Below are 24,477 nucleotides of genomic sequence, written 5' to 3'. Positions count from 1 at the left end.
CAGTAGACTTAGGAATTCTATAGGCGTTCGTGTCCCTAATACATGAAAAAGTGTGAATTTAAAGAGACGCTCGCCTTAGAAGGGCTGCATAAGTTAAAGATTTTTATGAGATTCAGATTTGTTTTGATTTATGTTGGTCAAAAATTGACGTAAGATAAAATACATTACAATATAAGATAGATCGAGGTATAAAACACGAATTACAGTAGAATTATGCGATAAAAATAATAAAGCAACACTTTTATTATTCGATACGAACTTTTATGTATTCATTGCTTCCGGGCTATACAGCGGCGGTATCTGTTCTGGCTGAGGCAAAAGATAGGAACTGCGCAAGAAGAAACATTTCGGGTCGTGGAGGTACTTTGCGACGGATATCGAATGCGTAACCATTGCTTAAATCGATTCTATGGCGACGTGAAAAATCTTTTGGAGAGAAAGCTTGAAGGAAAAGCGATCTTCAATAACGTTTATGTAAATTTATTCGATGTGAGATATCACACTATTACATATAATATGCTAATACATTATGATTGTATATTGCAGTATATTGAGATATTGACAAAAAACTATAAAGTTATAAAATACGTCAAATTATAGAGTATCACATTTAATTTTGCTGAGATTTTTTTATCTTTTTAAAACGTATTTTGTATATAGAGTAGAACGTTAGCCAAGTCTTTGTAGGCAAGATTAGCATGTTATCGCCGCCACTCGGCGTGTTAAAGCGTCCTGCAACTGCTTTCAAAATCAGCTTAATCGACAAAAAAGTCCGTGCGATACCTCGCCCGTGCAATTAATTCCCTTCCGAACTTTACTGCATCGTCAAGCTTCGGAGAATTTCTCGGATAGACGGAGAACCCTCTCTTGTGCCTGTCCACCGTGTGCTTGCGATCACATGTGCATAAAATCCTCGCGCGACGAAGAAGACCAGCTTGAGCTCCTAATTTATAAGATTGTTTGCTTTCCCGTAATTGCCTAAGTTCCCCCGCGCGAGGAACTTTTTCAGTTTGTAAATCACTGGCTGAGCGTCTCTCGGAAAATATGCCAGTGGGTCGTGAGGGTGCTATCGTCTTCTCGTTATGGCAGTTCAGGCTTCCGGCTAAGCGATCGGGTGGTGGTAGTCAAGCTGCTCTTACGATCTCGTAGTTTTGAAACGGTTGAAAATGGTACTTCAAGTGATGAATTCCCAACGCTTAACTTTAGGACGTAGAAGCACTTTTACTTCCGACAAATTAAACTTATGAGAATTGTAATAACTGTTCATGTCTCAGTTATCGGCGTCATCTCATTATAATTTTATTCGTTGTGACGCATTCAATTAACGACAGAAAAATCTCATCTTTCGCGCTCTTGTTTTTATGAAACACTTTTATAATAAATTACTGTTTCCGTCATGTTCTTTGTCTGCAGGAAAATTCAAGGGCAACACGAGCAACTCGACAAGGAGTACAGAATCCACGCCGCCGGTGTTCTCTTATGCAACTCGAGGGGCTCCGGAAAGGTAAGGACAGACACCATTATTCTTTTCCTTTTTACTCGACGATTCGCAGAAGACAAATGATCTTCTCGATTATTGCTGCACGACGAATCATTGTCCATTGCGAAGCTCAAGCATCGGCGTTCGCTGACATTTGACGCCTGAGTTTTCTTTGTTGCTCCTTGAAGTAGATCGATAATTCCTTAGAGATAACGATGTCGCACTAATCTATGTTCTCATCAAAGTACTCTTATAGATGCTCTACTTCCTTCCAATTTTCACGGATAGTGCAAGATATCTCTGACTAATTACGTTTCCGTGTAATGACAATGACACTGTGTGAATAAGTAAAAGATCCTGTCATTCGAAGAAAAATATTTAAACTGCAAACAGTGAGAATGAATCGTTTATGATGCAGAAGAGATCGAGATAATCCATCAAATTGATAAACGCATATCGCGCGTCGCTTCATGTAAAAAGTGTGGCGTGTTTTGAATTGTCAAAATGATCGATTACAGGTGCTTTTATTCTTTTTATTTATGGTCGACCGTGGACAGGCTTGTCCTGTATTCTCATCTCAATTGAACATATAACATATACGTATATATATTTTTTTTATTCACAACATTATGTTCCGCTTCGGTTATTTGTTGATATTTTAATTTTTCTCTCTTTAAAAAAACTATTAAAATTATATTTCTCAATATTTTTGATTAATATGTCATGTAATATTACGAAGTAAATACGAAGTGGAATTGATTAGATTATCTTAAAGTATATCGGGAATTAAGTAAACCTTGATATAGCTTATCTCGCTGTCTACTTTCTATAGCCTTTGAATTACGGTAATTAATTAAGTAAATCTCTTAGATTCTTGCGCATTTAGAACGGAGGAGAGATCACTAATTTTATTCTCTCCTTGCACAAATTATTATTATAAAAAAAAGGTAAATTGGGACAAAGTTTTTTTTTTCTGAAATCTTATTGGTCCTGTTGCTTTGCTGCCATGCTCGATATCTGTAACAATCACTTTACTTCCAGGAGCTCTCAGGAAGCTTTAGTAAGCTCCGGTAAGCTGTTATTAGACTCGGTACATAATAGACTGTCTACCTCGCCTCCGTTCTGCTTTGCATCGTCGGACTTTCAAACGCTTGTGTCGCTTTATTCCTTTCATTAAATAATCTTAGCGCAAGAAATTCATAAGAGGCCAATATAAAGCCGCCGAGTGTGCTCTTTTCTTTCGTCTAATTTGTGCCGATAATTAAGTTTTGCAATGCATTAACATAATTTCTTATTACGCATTCTCGTCGTCACTGCTATAATTACGTTCTTTCTTTGAAAGTAAGCTTCGTGGAAGCTATAACGCGCCCACGATACGCCCTGGGAATATAACGAACGGTAATACAATGATATCCACTTACTGAATTCTGTAAAACTGTCCGCTATTACAGCATATTATTTTATCAAGTAAAATAATTGTATTAATAATTACTACGTATATCTTGATTATTTAAACATTTTTTGCGTTTTAAGCAATAATGTCCTATTAAAATTATTATGGCTAATTATAATTGGATTGTATATCGATATGCAAAATTTCTTTGATCAAAAAGTTATTATAATATTATTTTTTAATAAGAGAACATTTAGAATTTTTTTTTATTTTTGTATGGTGTTATAGTAATTTAGTGTAGATTTAATAGAATATGAAAATTGGAGATACATATTTTTTTTTAAAGTTAACTCGATATATTTAATTTTGATTAAATGTTACCGATTTTATAAAAAGTAATTCAAATAAAAGTTTTATGATATTTACATCTTTTATAGCCATTTATTTTAATATTTTTCAAAATTTATATTCAATTCCAAACATAAATTTTAATTATTTTAGAAAAGGTACGAATATGAAGTACTTTCAACATCATAAAATTTTCTTTTTCAAACAATTTTTCACCATGAATTGATATTGATATTCAGTGATGGTAAAATGTGTTGATATAACTTTGGACAAAGGTTTTTTTAAATTTGCATCAAAACGTGTATATACAAAAATATATGCGTCTTTTGTTTTGAATTGCTGTACACGCCATACAAATTAAAACGGGAAAAAAATAAAAGCATTCTTAAAAGTAATTTATACAATATAAAATGTTAAAAGGAAAATTGATGGATGCATCGTATATGAACAATTAATAAGCTAATTATAAGTGAAGATGCTGTTAACAAACATGATATGCATAAAAGTCACGTGTGAAACAAACGAGCTTGCATAAAATTCACGAGCGGTTTATTCGTCAGTAATAAACGTCGTATAGCAGGCAATTCTGCCTAGCTTTAAAGGTGATGTGAATGTATCGCCTAAGGAACGAGCGAGTTTGCCAAGAAAATCAGTAAGATAGACGACTCTGCGCTCTGGCGTTGCACAGCGACGCTTCGGTCGTAATATATTCAATTTCTATTCCTTCCTGCATCCGCGCTCGTCTCCCCGTTTGGTAAACGAAGCCTTGGTTATCATCGCGTCGTAAATCCATTTACCGTCAAACTTTTTAGTCTGTTAATGCCAGTTATTTGATTCACTGCAAAATGCTATGCAAACGTCAATTGAATTGAAATCTTCGATTTATGTGCAGTGTCCTGCATTCATATATCGCACTTCGTAAGCTTCATCGAACTGAGGATATAGTTGATAATATAATATAATCGAAAACCAATCGTTTGCTTGAATCGCACTGCAGATTGGATAGCTACTTCTTTCTCTTTCGGCTTGAAATTTTTCTTAATGAGAAGTCAGTGTGACGTGACGAACTATGTCGAATTGGTGGCTACACAACGAACAATTTTATCAAGTTTTTTGTTGCTGAAAGGAGAAAGAAGAAGAAGATGGGAAGATGCGCAACGTAGCCGAAAAGAACATTCAACTTTCGAGAACATTGGCGCTGAACAAGATAAACCCCTTCGGCGTTTCATCGTCGGATCCACCGTGTAATAGATTCAATTTCTTTAGCCACGTCTATCTCTCTCTCGTTTTCCTTATCTTTTCTTTTTGTCTTCGAGTCCGGGCTGAGCACCATCCTCGGTAAATGAAAGTTTGGCGGGGGGATTATCGCGCTTTCGCAAGAACGAAATATGGTCGTGCCGGGTACCATTGCGAACTCTTGAAACGTTCGAGAGTCGTCGATTCTATTTCAAGCTTAGCATCTTCGAGAGAAACTAAAGCTTCCAGGAGCTACGGAATCAGAGTGCGGTAGAACGGCAAAGGACGTTATAGCATTATATAGCATCGAACTATATGGTCGTATCTGGGTCATCGCGGTTTGAAGTGGGCGCTCCAAGTTGAAGTAGACGCTGAAGAATGGGTATTCGGTCGGGAAATGGGAAGTTCATACTGAGAAGATGGGAAGGGCAGTGGGAAAAGGACGGAAGGAGGTATGACTGAGAAGTGTGTGCACTGCAATAGGTAGAAACGAAGCGCGAGTGTCGAACAGGCGTCGAGAGAAAGGCGAACCCCGTAGAAAATAAAACTAGTGACGCTCGAACGGTCGATGGATGCAAATGGAAACGCAACGAAGTGCATTACGCGGCGGGGAAGCCGTGTAAAAACGACGGCTGAATGACGATGGGGAAGAGATGCAGCGGGAAGCTGTGCAGGCCGTCATCGGAATGTTGACGGTGAATCGAGATGAAAGATATGAGCGACGGTAGGAGAATAGATCGGTTGCGCGATCAAACTAAATAACGGCGCTTACCGCATCAGCACGTGACACCCTTCCTTACGTCTGCTTCGTTTTCTTCTCTTCCTCGACTTCTTCCTCCGGCTGCTTCGTGACCATCTTATTCCATTCACGTTCGACGAACGAGGGCGGGATGCATTAGCGGTGTTCAATTACAAGGCAGTACTTCGCCTTCAGGTCAGATGCATTTACCTCGTCGTACAGCTAAAGAGAGATGGTGATACGATTATCTCGAGTGCGAAAATAATAAACTAATTTGCAAGTCAAGGCCTACGGATGAGTTATTACAATCCGCCTTGTCTTTAATACATTCCGTACTATTGTATTCGTGCACATTTGCGTGTAATGTTCATTGCGCAGACTGATAAAGTATTAATTGTTATATACAATTTATATTGATCGTAATTGAATAATAATTTTGATTATTATGCCCATTTATGAATATCAATTTTCCCTCGTATTTTCCGAGAGAAATGATTGAAACTTGTAGCATTAATTTGAGTTTATTGTTAGAAAATAAATATACGCGAGTACGTATTATATATATATATACCGTCCACAACAATGCTATTATTGCAATATGATAGAATTATTATTGCATTGAAAACGAATCATAATCAAGTGGTGCAGTAATATCGAAGAAATTGAAAAAAAATCCTGGTAATGGAACGTTAAACTACGTCATGAAATTGTACTAACGAATGAAAAGATTAATAATTTGATATCGAATCGCTTCGCGTACGTGATACAGTGCGAATTGACGACAATTACTCGACACAGTTTATTATTAATATGAGCGGCAAGCGTGACGGAAAATACTACTTTTCGTGCGCGATTTGTCAGAAAGCACTATGCCCGTAATGTAATGCGGTAATGTCAGTAACGCAATAAATAATTTTATTACAAAATTATGCTATAAGAGCATTCCCACTTCTCTGTTTGATAAACACATACTTTTATTACTGTTATGTAGAGTTTGATTTGTATCGCTTTTGGCGCTCCTCTTTAATTTGGTACCCCTGTGCAAAGATACTGGCCCCCACCGGCAAGGCCGGTCCTGTTTACCATGAAGTTACCGACTGAACGTCGATCATTTTACGGTATGATGGCGGCGGTAGCGCGAGCAACTCGGCGTCGTTCTATTTTTTGTGCGCGTTTCTTCTTATTCGAAATGTATTCTGAGCGTGAATAAGAGTGCCGAGTGTTCAGCTATTGTTGTAGAGTCTTTTTAGTATGTGCGGTCGCGAGTATCAGTCTTTCGACATTCATATTAGTTGTATCCGTCGTATCGTGTTGAATGTACCTAATTTGTCGAGTTATCGAGTATTGAGGTGAAATTATTGTTTTTCGAGTTTTTTAAATGTAATGTCGGGAGTGTCGAATAAAGTTGCGGGCGATTGTCGTCAAGTGTTAACCAGCGCGATTATGATCTGATTTTTAACCTAGTAGATACTCGGCAAGTCGGTTGTTACATCGCGTCATGTTTGCCGCATCGGTGTGAAGTTTCCGTTTTTCAAAATTTTTAAACGTATCGTCGGGAGTGCCGAGTGAAATTACGCATGATCGTGTTTCGCGCTATCTATTTGTTCGAGAATGCATTCGTGTGTATAATGGTGCGTATAATGGTGTGGAATGCATTGTCGATCGACGTGATGATGAAGGTAAATGATGATAATTGACTTCTAATTATATTGGCGTTTAGCATTTTTCGACTAGCGATGATGCTTTATCGAACATTGCAATCGCAATCGCAATACCAAACTTTTTTTTTTAGTAGAATTGTTTTGTGCTTACAATGATTGTGGTTATTTCAGAATCATTATGTCTCTCATGCATTTGAAATGCATTGTGCTCATAAAGCTCGCAAGTGCCGTAGAAATGAACAGTAAATGATAATTAATCATACAAGTGTTGTTCGGAGCAATAGCGGAGTCAGTAAATTGCGACAGCGGAACATCGGCCGGTGAGTAATATTTAGTATTGTGTTATATCAATAATTGTTTGTTTATTTCTGATTTAATGCTATTACGTGATAATGCTCGATAATGCTTGACTTTATTTTATAAATTAAATTAAAATAAATTATTAAAAATTGGTTGCTATAAATTCGAGAAAAAAATGGTATAATGTGATCAAATGTAAATATATATATTTAGTTATGAAAAGATCTGATAACATGTATTTATATAATCATATAAAATTACATATGTTATTAGATCTTTTTATAACTAATTATATATATTTATATCTGACCAATTATACCATTTTTTCACGGGAAGTTATGAAAGATAATAGTAATGCACTATGTTTGCTAGAAAAAAAATTTATTTATTTAGAGAAATTAGAGAGATTATAGTCGTATAAAAATTGACATTTAACCAGAAAATATGCAAGAAATAATATTTTATTATTTCTTGCATAAACATTATTTTTATTATTGTATAAATTTAACTAAAAATTAAATATTTTATAAGAGTTCTAAAAAAACGAAGAAAAAAAAGTAGATATATGTATATTAATGTCAAATATTTACAGTGAAAAATATTACACATTTTGATAAAAGAAAAAAAGCTAAAAAAATGTTATTTATAAAATCTTGTTTTTTATGCATATTGACAAATAAGTGTGCATTGCGACATTTCAAAATATCTCAAATGTTGATAATATAGAAAAAAGAAAAATGAAAAAAGATAGAGATAAGTTGAAGCAAATCTTGTAATGATATATGCAAAATCCATTTCAAAACTTTTAAACACAATTTGCAATAAATTTTAAATATTGCAAGTTATATAAAAGATGTTTAGTCATGCCGTATTCTATAGGTAGGAAATATGGAAAATAAATTTTTTAACAACGTTGCTATGCAAAAATTTTAAAAAATCGTTCGCATGTTGCGAGGTTGTCGTATCAAGTGAGTTTCGTTTTATTGTATCTGTTGGAAAATAGAGATGTATCGTTGAAAGTTGTTGCAGCGTTTCGGGACTCAACGAATAACGTTGTAAAAAAACGGAAGTGTCCTTGACGAAGGTTGCAAGAAGTTTTAATGGCGAAATTATATTTTCTACGAAATTATTTACCTCGTTCTTATCTACAATAGTCTTTCTTTTTAATTAAAAATACTTAGCATTTCTTAGTAGCAGCAATTTGAATTTATAAGTTCTCTCGCAAATGATTTCGTGGTCTGCATGAAAACCTAGGAGAGAAAACGAAAGTCGAGACAGGTCGTAACGATAATCGTTCGTGTGCGAGAGTGCTTTTCTATACACTAAGCTGAGAGGAAGCTTAGAATATGAAAATGAATTATTCGCACAAAGCTTTGAGGCAAAGTGGTAATCTCTAATCGAGTTTGATGTGCCTTTTAGGCACGCTTATGTGACATGCAGATGTGGTGTAGCGTGTCATATGATAGTTGCATAATTCAAGTGTCCTTTCCATTTGTTTTGCATTTTCGGTAAAAGCAGTGGTAAAAGCTCGGTTAAATTTTAATTACGATTACATTTTAATTTTTGTGAATGATACAATACGTTTATTAAGATAATAATTAAAAAATTATATTTTTTTCACATTTTGCATTATTTGAGATTCTTGATTAAAAAATCTCAAATGCATTCAAACTTTTGCCGAAAATTTAAACAAATTATTTTGTTTAAAATCGAGCGTTATTGATATTGCGAAAATTCTTCGCTTGATTATTACATTGCAAAGCAAGTAATACGTTTTCTTTTACTTAGTCGATATGAACACTTCGTGGAAATTTTTTTTTATTTTTTCTATTTCTTATTAACTTGTCCTGCCGCTATTTCCTCCCTGTGGCGTTTTAATGGGTTGGCTCGACCGCGGATTTCGATTTAATTAAAAGTCCCAGACTTTAAGCCACGCTTGCAATGGCTACATTATAAATCTCCGAGTGGCGAAACGGAATGCAACAAAAAACATCTTTTGCCGCTAATCACATTAGTTTGATTTATTCTTCTCTTCTATCGATTATTGACATAAAGTTTCGATATTTCTTTATTAATTTTATTTAACATTATTAAGTTTGATAGAAATATAAAATTCATCGAAATATTAAAGAGCTTAGGAAATATAAAATTTTTTTGATTTTTAAAATAAACATAAACTTCTCAGAAGGTAGTTCTCATTTCATGCAATCTGTGGCACTGTGTTTTGCTAGTAAATCGCGATGTGCCAAACAATCGAATCAGCGTAACGATATTAAGCTAATGTCCTGGGAGGAGCAAGTCAGCTTATCGGGTTGATGATTTACCGCGGCTATCGTAGCGCGCATAGCAGTTTACACCCCCTCGTAGCGGTGGAGAGTGGTGCAAGCAGCGTTTAGGAAATAGGGGCGAGAAGGTCGCCGAGGTGCCGGAGCTAGGTTAACCGAATTCAAAATTATTACGGTCTAGCTTAACTCTCTCGCGTATCCCTTCGCTGTGGAAACCGACTCCGGAGTGACGGCGGGATGAGGTCGGAGATATAGCAGGACAGAGACGGAATCAGAAACGTGGCGGAACGACGATAAACGTGGAAGCGAGTATATGAAGGCAGACCGCAGAACAGGAAGTAATACAGAGCTACTGGTGATCGAGACAGAGAATTATTGTTAGACGATGTAGAAACGAAAACTACATGTATGGTTCGTGTTCTGTATTGATACAGTAAAGTGAAAAGCGAGCACACATAAATGTAACGTAACCCAGAGGTAATTGAATATTTTTTGAAAGGTAAAAGTTTTGCAGTAACATAATTTTTAATTATTAAAAAAGTTTGAAATAATAAATTATCGTTAGAAATCATCGTTAAAAATAACAGTGTAAAATGAGAAAAAAATGTATAGACTACATATTTTACTTTAATAGTAGTTAAGAAAATATTAATTCAGAGGCAGATATTCTTACATACATAAATACAGATTTTTATAGCGACACAACTTAGCTAACTAGCATGTCACTAACTCAGTTAAAATAAAGTCGTCTCAGCAGTTGCAGCGTGCATAACTTTTTAATTAAAAAAAAGTAAATATAAACAACTGAAAAGTTGAGGCACTGCACCATGTAAGATTTACTATAATAATTGATTTGTTAATTAAGTACAATCTTTTGTTTTATGTTTATATTTTTATATTTTTTTAAACGTTTTAATATTTCTTGTTTATGTATACTATTATATTTGCCGTATGTAAGGTGCATAGAATTTGGAGAATTTTTACATTTGTGTTTCAACGTTGCTCGTAATTACAGTACGTAAATTTTTTATTAATTTTTTATACGTTTTAAGCATTGTCCAAGCAGGAAAGAAGATAAATGTAAGGTTTGAAATACACTCGAAGAGAGGAAGTAACAATAACCCTCGATATGTTTGATCGTTTCTCTCGCGCCTCACTCGCAAAGACCGCGCAGCTCGTCGTAATTGCCTCGTCTAGTTCTACGTTTGAGTTTGGTTTACGGATCTAGATATCGTATATTGGATTCGAAGTACGAGCTAGGGATCGTATACAAACCCGGTTTAGTCCCTGCGTGCTGATTGAACTTGTTCGTTGTGGCCACCTGGCATTGTCGATCGTGATTCTTCGGCTGTCGCTTCGAAATTGCCAAACAATTTTCAAAACTGTGATTGTGATATTTAGAATCAACGCCTATTGATAAATATTTACAACAAAAGTCTATTAATAAATATCATTGGCGCCTTTATTTGTGATAACGACATCGAGCGAGAAAAGTGAGAATCGGCATCGTCGATATTGTTATCTCTCCTGCGATTTTCCAGCTCCGCGAACGCACACTTCTTGCATCTAATTCAGTCGGTTGCACACGCTGCGAGAAGTGCTCCGAAATTTAGAGAAGCTGCGAATCCGTATTTGTCAAATGATATCGTTTGCAAGAGCATGATTAATAAGCAGAACTGGCGAATGGATCGATAGCATCCATCGCTTTATTCATCTTTCCCGTCGAATGCTCCTGCAGTAACTCCGTTTGTAACTTTGTGAAATGCGAACGTACGCTACTTATTATCATGAGCTGTGTCGAGCTCGTATAGCGAAATGTCTCTTCAAATGATAGACCGTTAGACCGACATGGCATAATAGATCTTTTATTCTATTATTAATTTTATAACATTTTATTATGAAATAATTATATCAATCTGCTTTATCTAACAGTTCTTTATTTCTATAACATTGAATATTTATAATTCAATATATAAATCAATGACATATTTCTAAATTAAATTCATTAAAAAATCTGAATATATTATATATAAAATATTATATAGTTTATAGAAATATAAATTGATGGATAATTAAATTTTAATTTATAGAATTATTTTCTTTGCCGAGTTTTTTACTTTTGAATTATTCTTTAATTATTTAAGAGTTTAACTTAATTATAAATTGTGGTTTTTGTGAATATCTAGAAAATTTTAGCACAGATAAGCGATAAAAAATTCTCATTTTAGCTTTTGCAAATGAAGAATTGAGAACGCTTCTTTTAACTGCGGGTAAATTTCAAACATAATAATTCTGCTTTTTTTTAATTTAATAAAATATTGCAAGGTATATTTCTTTATATATTTTTCCCATTTTTCGATTTTAGCAGTAATATTAATAGTTATGAAACTCTTTATAGAGAGACCATTGCAATATTAAAAATACATTTCCATTAACCGAGAAATGAAAATTGAAAAAAGTTATTTGTATTTTGTAATTAGGCTTTGATCAATATTTTAACGATAATAATAACCTTCACGGTAAAATGACTTGTACGACATTGCGTGAACAACTAATTAATTGAAAACAAATTTGTCAGTGAGATGGCAAGAAATTTCAATATTCTGACGGGTCAATAAACAGCTAAACATAATATACTTATATGGGACGTATTTCTCTTTACTCCAGCGGCGACTTGCATTATTCCACATCACAATTTCCTCGAGTGATGTAGCCGCTTATATTATAAACACAAATTTTGAACTTTGCGGTACAGAATGGCATTGTTGTTGTAACAGCGAGATCTCGACGGCGTTACGCGACGAAACACGACGGCGAATCTAATTAGAAGCATAATTGTAATGATAACGAGTGCTTTAAATGGAGCGTTTTCATACTTTTTTATTTTTGGATGCATTCTTTTGATACGTTATTTTTAAACTGTTATAAAACATTTGATAAGTATAGAAAATTGGATTTCTCTGAATTTATTAATGAACAGTATATTGCACATATCTTTTCTGTCGATATAATTAGCCAAGAGACTCGAAGAACAAAAAAATAAACATACTTTTGGTGTTGGAAGTCAGAACATATTACTATAATTATGTCGTGATATAAATTATCATGATGTAAAAGTATATTATTTATCTTTTGATATGGTTTAGATATAGATCTATTGTTTCTTTAGAAATGCAAGGTTGCAAATAATTTATTCCTGGGAAAGATACGAGTGCCTCTCTTAGGTTAGAATATATTAACGAAGATGGAAGAGACGTCCTGCATCGGTGAGTGCATGGAGACGATAGATTTTCTTTCCTCTTTAGTTACTTCCGTTGGTTTTCTTTCACACTAGCAACTCCCTTCTTTAGATGCCGACATCACCGGCATACCGAATAGAATAAAATAGCGATTAATCATGATCGTACGGATGGAGGTGAAAAATTCTCGAAGAATGGAACCGCGACGTTGATTACATCCTGAAACGATGACGAACGAGTTTCGATCGATTCTTTGGAATCTTATGGTGGGAAAGTTGTTGAAGTGTGTTAAAGAGCATGTCGAGGAGTTTGAAGAGTTTCGAACAGTTCGGAGACAGATATAGGTATACATATCGATGAATATTATTTTAAAGAGGATCATTTTTTCTACTTGACACATAATCCTAAAATATCAATATTTTATATCATTATTTATTATTCAAACGTAGAAGCAAAACTTAAGCTATTTTGAATTCTCCGTAAAAAATTGCGATAAAATTTTTAATTACATAATTTCATTTTAGCTCGCGAGAAAGAGATTACTTTTTAAGATTATGCATTTTTTGAATTATTTACGCAGTTTCGAAGTTTTTATTGTTATTATTTATTTTTAAAAAATTTGTATATTTCTGAATATTTTAAAAATACATTTCAGCGTATGTATTTTCATGATGTTATTTTATTTTTTTTGAGATCACAATCATGCCTGTTCGGCTTTTGCAGGCTCCCTATAGTGTAGCACTAGGCGGAAAGCTGTGCACATTACAGAGTAATAGCCGATAATTATATTAAGCGCCCCAGGCGTCTGCCACAATTTACTTTTGCTTATATCCGACCGCGATTAATTATATGCATGGATATTAAGAAGTTTGCATATCGAATCGCGGTGCGATCGCAAGTTTTAATAAGTAATGAGAAATGATTAGTACATTAAAGTATAAATGAATTTCCGTCGCATCGACGAGATCGCATTTGTATGTTGCGTTACATTTATTTCGGTTCAAGTACACTTTATAGCGGCGATGCACTCGTAAACAGTTTATTAAATGCGAAGAGCGACATTAACGATAAACAAAAGGTGGCTACTGAACCGTTCGCGTTCGAAGCTGGCGACTTTATTTGAGAGAGTTGCGCAAAGTTCGTTTGAGAATTTCTACGAGTTTTGTTAAGTGTGTTGCTACAATGCGCGCGGCGTAACAATGACATTGCCGAACTAAAACTTTACGTCCATCCTGACGGACAGCAAATCTTATTGCTTTTAAAAACGTTGATTGTGATCTACGGATATTTTACAAGTGTGTACTCAAGTAACAAGTTAAGAAGTGCCGTTTCAAAGAAACAAAGACTTTTACGGTTGCAGGAAAATTATTTTAAAAAACATATCAGAATAAACTTCGGATTGCTAACACATAAACTGTACGATAGAACATAACAAGTTTTTATGCTATATTGGATTGGTCAGAAAATTCTTTCGGATTTTGACAACAGATTTTTATCGAAAAATCCAAAGAAACTTTTTAATCAAGTCAATATTTTTTTCTGTTGTATTTATGATAAAAATCAATTTATACTTTGCTATAGTTTTACGAATTTATTAACGCGCATATTGTTGCTTTTACTTTGTTTAATATATTCAGTGAAAAATAGAGGAGAATCGTATTAATCATATTTGCACCAATCGCATAGAATATACAATGAGAAATATAGTTGTTGAGAATTAATATATAAAATGAAAGAATAAATACCGAAATGTACACATTGCTAATATGCTTATATAATTTAATTGCACTCTGAGTTAAATTAAAATGATTTACTTTACGAGAATTTACTTTATTAAATTAAATAATCAAGGTCATTATTATATCTTCTTAATATTTCGCTGTCGAACTATAAGTGAAGTTCCGTAAATTCTAAATTAAATTTCGTGGATATATTACTTTAGAATCAATTCTCTACTGTGGCTTCGCGTGATCCTCTTACTTGCAGTAACTTGCGGGATACTATGATCGATAATATACTTTAAGATGAGAAATTAAACCGATTTTATCTACTTTCTTCGACAAAGAAAATATTCCATAAATTGACGAGAGCTCGGGCAAAAGATTCAAACATTTTGTATGTCTAAATTATTTAAATAGTTCGAAACAAAAAAAAAAGATAACATGTAGTTTGAAAAAAGAAGCACGAAATTGCACGGACAAAAACATAAAATCGCACGGAATTATGATCCGTTCGACATTTGCATCTGTTCGATGTCTGGAGCACGCGAATAAACGGCAGAGAGAAATTGAAAATTGCGTATTTAATTTTGCGTGCTCACCTGTCACGGCTATGACAAATCCGAAATACTTTTTTAAGCTTTTGCGTTTATCGGATATAAAAAATAAAATATATTTACGTTTTAAAGCATTTAATACGTAATTAATTGTACGATCGGTGAATAGCCAATTATTCGTCGGTTAATATCATTTGGTGGTCAAATTGGTCATCCGAAATTGCCGAGCACGAAAATTGACTATTAAAATCTAGCTAAATACAAGTAATATAAAAAAATAGAACAATGATAAAAAATACTTATTTTTACAAAAAGTGCCAAATGTGAAACAGTTATGAATTAAATTTTTATGGATATAATATTAGACTACTATAAATCTATCTAATTAAATTTTAATTATTATATTACTATTTAAAAATATGCTGATCGCGCTGTGGTACTCAGTCCGTCTTTGCCCTTGTTAAAGTTTTTTCGTAATTACTCTTTAACCTTTGGGAACTCGGTCGTATCGCTCACTTGAACATTAGACACTGGCGATCGAAACTCAACGGTGAAGTGTCATTCGTGCAGCCAAGCGGCGAACTTTTTGGAGTTCGTGGAGTTTCAGAAGTACTTTACGTGCGAAGTACTTTTACTCGCTCGAGAATCGCGCGGAAGGAAACGTGAGTGACGAAAGAGGGGAAAGCAGGGGATGAAAAGATACGGCGGGTCTGACATTCCTCGTCCTTACGTTAAGGGTTGGAACGGCACTTTCTCTTTTCTCCAGCCCCTTCGCGTTCTTTCGTGCATGAGTCCTAGCATTGTGCGCCACACCAAAGAAACTCAGCCCGTTGTTACATGCGGAGAAACCATCCTTGTCTCGGCGAACAAAAGAGTGCGCGATATAGTAAATAATAATAAGAAAAAAAAAAAGAAATTTCTACTTCCGAAAATAAGTCGTGCGTTTCCCTCGTCTCTGGTTTCATTTCACTCGCTTCGCTCGTGCTCTATGCTTTTTTTCTCATGCACCATCGCATTATGCTTATTTCCCATATCGTCATGCTGCGAATTTGCTTCACCATAAGACATGTGCATTACAGTGGTGAAGCTATAACATCGTTATGTTGTATTCTTTCATGTATATGCAGGAAAATCGAGTGCATTTATTCATTTCGCGAGACATCACCGACGCTCTATTCATCGTTCATACATAAACATTTATTCCTGCGATGACAAAAATGCACTTAGCAAAGTAACTTAAGTTAGTAGCGTCATCATTTCGAGATAATTACAAAATCGTTTCCTGATGGCACATTTTCCGTATTCTATAACAAACTTTGTATGCAAAAAATTAATGGAGCAGAACATTCCGTATAGACAGAACATTTTGCATTACTCATTGTCGCTTTGTCGCAAAATTTATTAGAAGATTGTCTTTTTGTTGAACGCGTTTAGTCTGCAATCTAGTGAAAACTTTTAAGTCGGATGCAGAATTCAGAGCACTTTTTTTCCTTAAAGGGATATGCGCTCGACTATTTGCGCCCCAAAGGTCGCGTCTTTGCGATTATTCTTCCTCCAGTAGAAAATTATCCTTCTGGAAAACTCGTATTTGAAAGACTCGCTTATTTCCCTCGCATCGCTTGTTATTCGTATTCGTAGAATCTAGTAGATCTCACGGCTTAAACATCAAAGATATGGCAAAATTGATGAAAGATTATTATTTTTCAAAACAATTGTGCATATTTAAAATTTTTTTTGCCAGATTGAAGTCAGTTTGTAAACAATTTAGTTTATAAGAAAATAATTGAATTCAATAATAGCACTTTGGTCATTATTATTTTTTTAAATACATTTTAGTTAATTAAATAATTATTATTATTAAAATATTTTTAGTAGTTAGTAATAGATAAATAGATATATTAATAGATAATACTTTTGTGAAAGTATGAAACATATTAATTTTTCTAACAAAGTTTTTATATTTGATGTTTCGTTACGGTGTCTCCTCGCAGATTACAAAGGCTGCTGCGTACCCGGGCTCGTAAGTTTTCAGTTTCTGTTAAAATCCACTTCCGGTAAGCCCGCGGAACGGGACGATATTCCTCGCTCTAACGAGTTTTCCGCGTCCGTGAGTAGTTATTTGTTGCCAAAGGATTTCTCTCGGTTTTGCCATGACTCCGTTGGATTTCTGCCCTCAGGCACCTCCAAAGATGGTTGCCGTAAGAGCGGAAACGAGATTGGCCCTGATGCGGGACCACCAGGGTATTAATATCGACACGCAGTTTAACGCTCGTAAATGTATCTAGATATTCGATCAATGCGCCGTTAAATTCTCGGGAATCCCTGTCTTATTTAATATTGTTGCAAGCGCGTGCCTTCGTTAACACAATTTTAATAGAGTTTATCTGAAGCGCGTCTCTGAGGAAATATGCGCATACATTTCTATTAATAAGATAGGGATATAGAGTTGGAGTAGCGCAGTTATTAATAACTGTTATAGCTGTTGGCATTTCTGCAATTTGTTTGCTATGCAAATAAATACAAACGAAGAAAAGTTACGGGCAGGAAAACACATTTTTCTGATCATAATAAATGTGTTTATATATTGAAAAGTTTATTAATAGTTATGATTAATGAGATATGACTAGAAAAGAAAGTCTAACTACAAATATCTAATAATCTAGAACTTTAAAATATTTAGTTTGTTATTAAAAAATGTCTAAGTAAATTTAGAATAATACAGAACTAAATATTCAAAGATTTTATCTGTTTAGATTACATTAGCTGCTTACTAACTACGTAATTATCACTACTGTAATTATCAGATTAATAAAAAATTTCTCATAACAATTTTAATAAATTTTACGTTTTTTGACTTTTAAAAACAAGAATCTTTATTTTGTGTAAATCAAAATATTTGGTTTAGCTGTTAATTATTTTTTTTTCGGCGCATCTATCGTTTTTATATGAAAATTTTGTAATTGAATGTATATCGCCCGGCGCCACGCGTTATCTTTATTTTTGTCATGAATAAAACGCTCCTGTGAGACTCGACGATGTAAAAAGCGGGTATAATCCGTACATGATACGAACTCCGCTAAATTATGCAAGCATAAAAAATTTTTTACAACTAACTAGTAATATCTCAGGGTGGGATACAGTGTGAACAAGGAGATGTTATATAGCGAAAAGTAGTTGAGATTCAAAGACCACATAAAAAAGTTGGAAAGGCACACTCGGGGCGGCAAAAGGGAATGAGGATCATTGGTGCTTACCTGGGCGAAGAGTTAGATAGTCCGAGGTCGGGCGTAATCAGGACATCGAATTGCAAGCGTCGACTAAATGGTGCGGTCGAAGGTCTAGGACACTTTACATAATCAACTTTGTGACAGTTTAATGATCGATGCATGAACACTCGCCTGAGCAATTAGTCACTCGTGCATATAACGTCAGGATATTAACGGTATTCATTAATAACGATGGACGATGGAAATGATATCGAATAAATATGCATGTAGAGATAATTGGGTAGCAACATTTATTTTTCATGAAATTGTGAATTCGACACAATTTCAATTTAATAAAAATTTGGCTATAAAATTATTTTTTTCTTTCTTAGAATTTGATAGAATGATTTTGTTAATAGATTTATTGCTTGAATTAGAATCAACAATTTTGATATGTTTAGATTTTCTATTAGATATATTAATATTTATTAGATATTTTAATTAATATATATTTATTAAGAATATTAATATTTCTTTATTCATTATTTTTATTTTTTTTTACATGTTGTTACATGATTGATTTTCCTCGTCAATGCGCATGAAAACGTACAGAAGGCAAAAAGTTAAAAATTAATGTTTGTGAGAAAATGCTAACAAGGCAGAAGTTTAATCAGTAGAACAGCTTGCGGCTGCTGATATTCATCTAACTGCGGATTAAATGATCCGAACGGGCATTATGGGAAGCTGCGATTAATAGCGAATTGACATAGTTGAATGTCTAAAAGATGAATTTATGTGTATACGCACCAATTTGCTGATAATATATCTATCTAACACGGCGAAGAAAACAATTCGATTTATTGTTACTGTCACATTATGATTATGCCGTGTTATGAAATAACGCTGATTGTTCAAATACGTATGAAAACAGCGTGGAAGATTAATCGAGCTCAGCTTCCGACCACACGAGACTTGACACACATGTATTCTGTTCCGCGCAGCAGCAATAAGCTCTTTGTGATCTTCCTGACTGCCATATGAGTTACCAGCGAACGGAATTTTGTTATTGTCACTTTGCTCTATGCAGCAGCCGATTCAGATCCGTCCGACCGAACAGCAACCTGTTCCACTGGCACACACTCTATGTTCTATTTCGCAGCGCCGACAGGAAAAAACAACGGGAAAGAGCGTGTGGGAGGACGAATAAACAAAGGGAAATACAATCCTGAAGCTTGATTCATTCTGTCACGAATGCTACGCTCCATGTTCTTTTTTCATTAACTTCTTCAATTTAGCTTGGTTTCCTGTTTTCTTCTTTTTCTTGCTACAGTTTTGGCAGTCGCGGTTGCATCGATTTTTCATCAACAATTTTGATGTCTATTTTCGAATGTACCGATTGATATAGCGTCTTTTCCAATTCAATGTATTTTCGAAACATTTCCCAAGGTATATAATTAGCAGGCACGACATTAGAAATATTTAAATCTTATCGTATCGGTCAGCAGCTTTGACGATTATTATCGAAGCTAGGTAAAATTAACTTTTCGATCTTCTGAAATTAAGGTGTTATCTATCTGATTTAATTGATACTTTGTAATTATTCTCTATTCTTCCATTATATCGAAAATAGTTTTGCAGATCATCGATTTCAATAGCCATTAAGGATTTTTCCTTAAGCCATTTTTCCGTAAGAAGATATCGAGCGATTCTTTCCTAGAAGCAGTCTCCATTCACAAGCGCGTGTAGCGGCAACGTAGCGCCGTTATCGTGGAGGGGTGGCCACGAAGAGTGGTATGTTAGCGTGGAGGGTTCGGTATTTCCCCCTAACCTCCACCTGTGCCACCCGGCACGGCCAAGCGACCCTTGGCGCTCATGCCTCCCTCCCAATTGGGGATTCGATCGACGTCGAAACTTCCAGCCATGACCACGCAACCCTGTGGTGGCGCCTCCGTCGGGACACCCCGTAAACACGGCGAGAAGCTGCTGGTGGAGAAGGGATGAACGGCGAGGGAGCGAGAGAGACGGAGGGAGAACGAGAGACGGAGAAATGGGCGGATGTATATATATTGTCGCGATCCCACCCCCGCGCCACCACCCCCTCGTCATCCGTCACGGAGATATTCTGACCTGCGCGAGGAGAACCACTGCACGAGAATGCTGTGGCAGGGTCCCAAACACAAAGACGTTCCTATGTAATGATAGTCTCTACATCCTTGTTTCGATGGCTATACATGAAAGGAAATGCGTGACTGTACGGCTGGAAGTTGTACTGGTAGCAGCGAAGGATATCGGCGGCGCGACGGTGTATGCGTGAGGTCGACGGTAGTAGTTGTGAACATTTCTACGCTCGTGAAGGTGTCGGAGGATATGATTCACCGTTAGTGGTAGTACACCCCCCTACGCGCGCTGACGCACACCGGTGGATCGCGCTGATCGAGTACGCGGTGGTCCATGATTTTGCAGGAGGCTGCAGTAGCGCGGTTATCTCTGTCTGTATTCATAATACATCAACGTTCTGCGTGACATCGATATCGGACTTCCGGTATTGATGCGAGACACGCTTGATAACGCAACAGTATGCTCTAACAGCGACGATTTTCGTGCCGCTATTGACGCAAAGATAATGCCCCGAGACTCGAGACTGCGATCTGCTCTCTCTGCGATTAGAACGTATGCCGAAGTTAGCAGAGATGTCTTTACAGCAGCCTAAACTCTCGCTAACGTGTCTGACCATACGCGCGCCGTAATCACTAACAATACCGGCCAGGCTTTCGGCTCAGGCGCTGGTAGTGGCAAAAGTTTCTCCTTCATGCAAACGCCCTTCGCGCGCGCGCTCTCTCTTTCTCATAATAGTCCTCTCATACACCTTTCACGCGCCCGTGTAGAATGTACTGCTAGTATAAGGACGTCCGCGATGCTCGTGGGGAAGGATCTTCGCACACAGACGCAGTTTTCACACCACCCTCATTCGCCATCCCGCCGTGCTCGCGTTGAGGCGTCTGCCGGCGTTGGAGTCGCTGATGGTGGTGGGTCGAAGGGGGAGGGATGGTGGTTGTGAGCGCGCCGGTGGAGGTGGGTGACGTCGGCAGCGGCGGCGGCGGCGGCGACGGCGGCGACGGTGGTGGTGGTGGCGGCGGCGGTGATGGTGGTGGCAGTGACGGAAGGTAGTTTCTGGGCGGTGGAGGGCGCGGATCGTCGTCCGCAAAGTCGTGCGTTCACCCCGTGCCGCGACGACAACAGGGCGTCGTTCGTTCTGGAGTCCGAGCGCTGGAGTCCGCCGGGGGTTTCGCCGTCGAACTTTCCGTCGGACTGACAGGTCGGACCGATCGAACCGGTTGTCCGGCCAGGTGCGCGCGTGGTTTGATCCTATGGCCGTGCGGGAAACCCGGGATTCTTATAAACTGATTTGTGGCGCGTCGAGGCGACTCCGTGCTTAGCTTGCGGCGATCAACGCTCGCGATCAGCGGCACGTTTCGTCGTGCACCACCACGTGGCTACCGTCGAACGTGGCGATCCTATCGCGGCGCGGTATACCTGGGATTTCGAGGTCGGGTAGTGGCCGTCTCGCGTGTTGTAGCTAAGATTCGCTTGCCAAGAACCTGCTAAAATATGAAAACGGTCGGAAGACTTTGCGGTTAAGGTCCGCCACGAAGTTGCGGCTATCCTTGAGGTTGGGTATCGACGAAGTGAGGGAGGCATTTGCTGGGGGAAACTTGATCAAAGCGTGTCAGTTTTGGATGGTGGAAAGTTCACGCTTGAAGTGCCGTGTGGACGGATAAATTCCTCGCATGACCGATCTCGTATGCCAACGGGGAAAATCGTCACCATAGAGACGTCACGTGGTTCCTCAGACGACCTTTGTCAACAAGGAAACACGTCTGCGAACGATCGATCAACAGTCGTGAATTTATTTGTGCAAGGTTTTCGCAAATGACGCAGAACTTATGTTGAATCGTTCGGCAGCGAATGCGATTGGACGAGTGAGTGTCGTCGAAATTATATATCGGAGCTCATCGAAGGATATAAACGAGTTTTACGTATGTTGTCGGTGGTGGATTTGTTAGATGATGATGTAAGGAGCCTTGTGATGAAGTGAGAGATAAGATCGGCGTGTTGTGTGAGGTGACAGCGAAAATAAGCGCAGTGTTAGTGTTATCGAGTTCGAAACGATAGGTACGTTGTTGTTGGTTCACAGGTTGATCGCCAAAGATTACCCTTTCGATCGACCTGTTTTTGGATTACCCTGTATAAACGTCGTGGATTCGCGCCCTTCGTCAATACGACGAGCACGTGAATCGTCCCTTAAAGCGAAAATCGATCGGGCACGTACGAAACGTGGACTGGTAAGTTCCACGGAGGAGCTTGCGAAAACTCGTTACAAAATTAAGCACGAATAGGTCTTATTAATCAGACATTTTCCAATTTATTGCAATAAAAAGGAGAGTAATTCTTGAAAAGTTTTCATCTGCTGACTTACAATATCTTGAAAGGAGACGACTTCCGTAAAATTCTGTTAAACTTTGCAAATTTTAAGAACGGCTAACATTCGAACTTTTTTGATTCTTGCTGAAGAGGGTCGAGGATGTCTTGACAGGGGATGTATTGATAGAGTCAAATATTTTCGAGAGACACTCGATAAGTTGATAGCTGAAAAGCGCAGGTTATAATTTGAGCGAAAAACTTCATAGAAGTTTGACAAGATGCTGATATATTATTACTCTGTGTCGCAATTTTTGTGACTTGATCATTTTAAAACAAAAAGTTCAAAAAGGAGAGGTTTATTTATAAATTATTAAATTAAGTGCTATATGAATCAATATTTGTTTCATATCTAAGCACACAATTTTTGCTTATAAATCTCCCAGAGAATCCGTTTCTTTTATGACATAATGACACTTAACGCGTAAATCATCAGTTAAGATAAAACTCACTTTTTGCTCAACATTATTTTGAAATTTAATTACTGTTACACAGAAGTTAATTTATGGCTATAAGATTGTCTCTGGCGCAAAGCACTTTAATTAATTTCGCTATTATATTTTGGCATTTACACGTCGTCTTTAAATGCTTTAATGTTGTTCAAATTAATATCGTTTTAATAAAGACAATTTTGATTATGTAAAATGTATATTGTAAAAGATTATTTTTTAATATTTTTTATAATTGAATGTTGTTTAAAGAAATAATTATTTTTTGTCGATAAAGGAGAATCAATGAAGATGAACAAAAATTAAAAACAAGTTATTCTAAATTATGTTATTTTTACAATTTTTTATATAAAAAATACACGATATTAATTATCTCGAAGAAAAACGAATTTTTAGAATCGTCATTACGGAAAATTGATTAATCAATATCAATGAGAATTTCCCAACAATTTGAAATGTTGTGACAACAATACTGTCGTATGTGACGCTTAAACACGATTTCGGGCATCGAGCCTTGCGTGTCTCGGGCGAGGGTGAGAAAGCTCTTGTTTACGTGAGCACGAAACCACCTCGGCAAGCATTGACGCGTTCAATTAACCACCCACCAGGATTAGAACCTGCGAGCAGTATCGACTTACAGAATTCCTTCCCCGTGATCGATAGAAGAGGATAGACGTGTAGAGAGTCGCTTCCTACATATAAATCAATTTGATATCGGCGTATTGCTACTTTAAAAAAAGAAACGTAAAAAAATAGAACAGTAACCCAACGACAGTTTTACGAAAGTACTGCATATACGAGATTACTGCGAAGTAGGAGATGTAAGAAGAAAAGTTAGGCGTGTTCGTGAATTCACCGCAGTTACTTGTTTGAATACTTTTCCCAAATCGTCCGAATTATTCCGTGTGTCGCGGAATATCGCCGGGATTACCATTGTGAAAGCCAATGTGATGGAAATGCGAGTTTTGATGGAATATGCACAGAATGCTTTCGTCAGGCTTTTAGCGAAAGTATCGAAAAAGCGTTGACCGCAGTTGGATATCCGATACGGAAGGTTAGAATCAACCGTCCCCTTTATCTGATCGTATGTATAAGAATGCTTGGATACATACTAATGATTTACAGCATATGCAATTACCATTACCATAGTTTTATTAAAGCCGATCGATTTTTATCTTCTAGTTCATACTGCTAACGCATTTGTAAATTAATAATTGCTTTTATCGAGATTAGAATCGTACGTACAGTGCAACAAATGGCAATTATTTAGCGAAATTGGAATATAGGATATTTATCTTTATTCATTCTAAATGCTTTTTTTTTCGAGCTTCGAATTTCAATGATTAATTCGTGTAAATATGCATTTGCATTGAATGAGATGAATTTT

General features: G+C 36.5%; 2 protein-coding genes across 4 annotated transcripts in view; both read left to right on the top strand.

Annotated features, from left to right (window-relative positions):
* LOC105678706 (uncharacterized) overlaps positions 1-11,002 on the top strand; it is a 51,399-nt gene extending 40,397 nt beyond the window's left edge. The window contains exons 4-5 of one of the 2 annotated variants that reach the window (XM_067349561.1): positions 1,414-1,504; positions 7,029-11,002. In XM_067349561.1, the coding sequence (XP_067205662.1) occupies positions 1,414-1,504; positions 7,029-7,103 (166 nt within the window). In that variant the 3' untranslated portion in view covers positions 7,104-11,002. Of the gene's footprint in view, positions 1-1,413; positions 1,505-1,725; positions 3,142-7,028 lie in introns of those variants that run through there. The other variant, XM_012378237.2, reaches the window with a different exon arrangement.
* A 10,249-nt stretch (positions 11,003-21,251) lies between these two features.
* The window catches only part of LOC105678704 (uncharacterized), a 281,517-nt gene continuing 278,291 nt past the window's right edge, over positions 21,252-24,477 (top strand). For both annotated transcript variants that reach the window (XM_012378233.2, XM_067349520.1), the window contains exon 1: positions 21,252-22,335. The gene's annotated coding sequence lies outside the window, so the exon portion shown is untranslated. The remainder of the gene's footprint in view (positions 22,336-24,477) is intronic.

Source organism: Linepithema humile, chromosome 2, assembly GCF_040581485.1.
Source record: "Linepithema humile isolate Giens D197 chromosome 2, Lhum_UNIL_v1.0, whole genome shotgun sequence".
NCBI classification, from domain to species: Eukaryota; Metazoa; Arthropoda; class Insecta; order Hymenoptera; family Formicidae; genus Linepithema; species Linepithema humile.
Note: the sequence above shows the minus strand (reverse complement) of the source record. Positions and strands in the feature narration are given on the sequence as shown.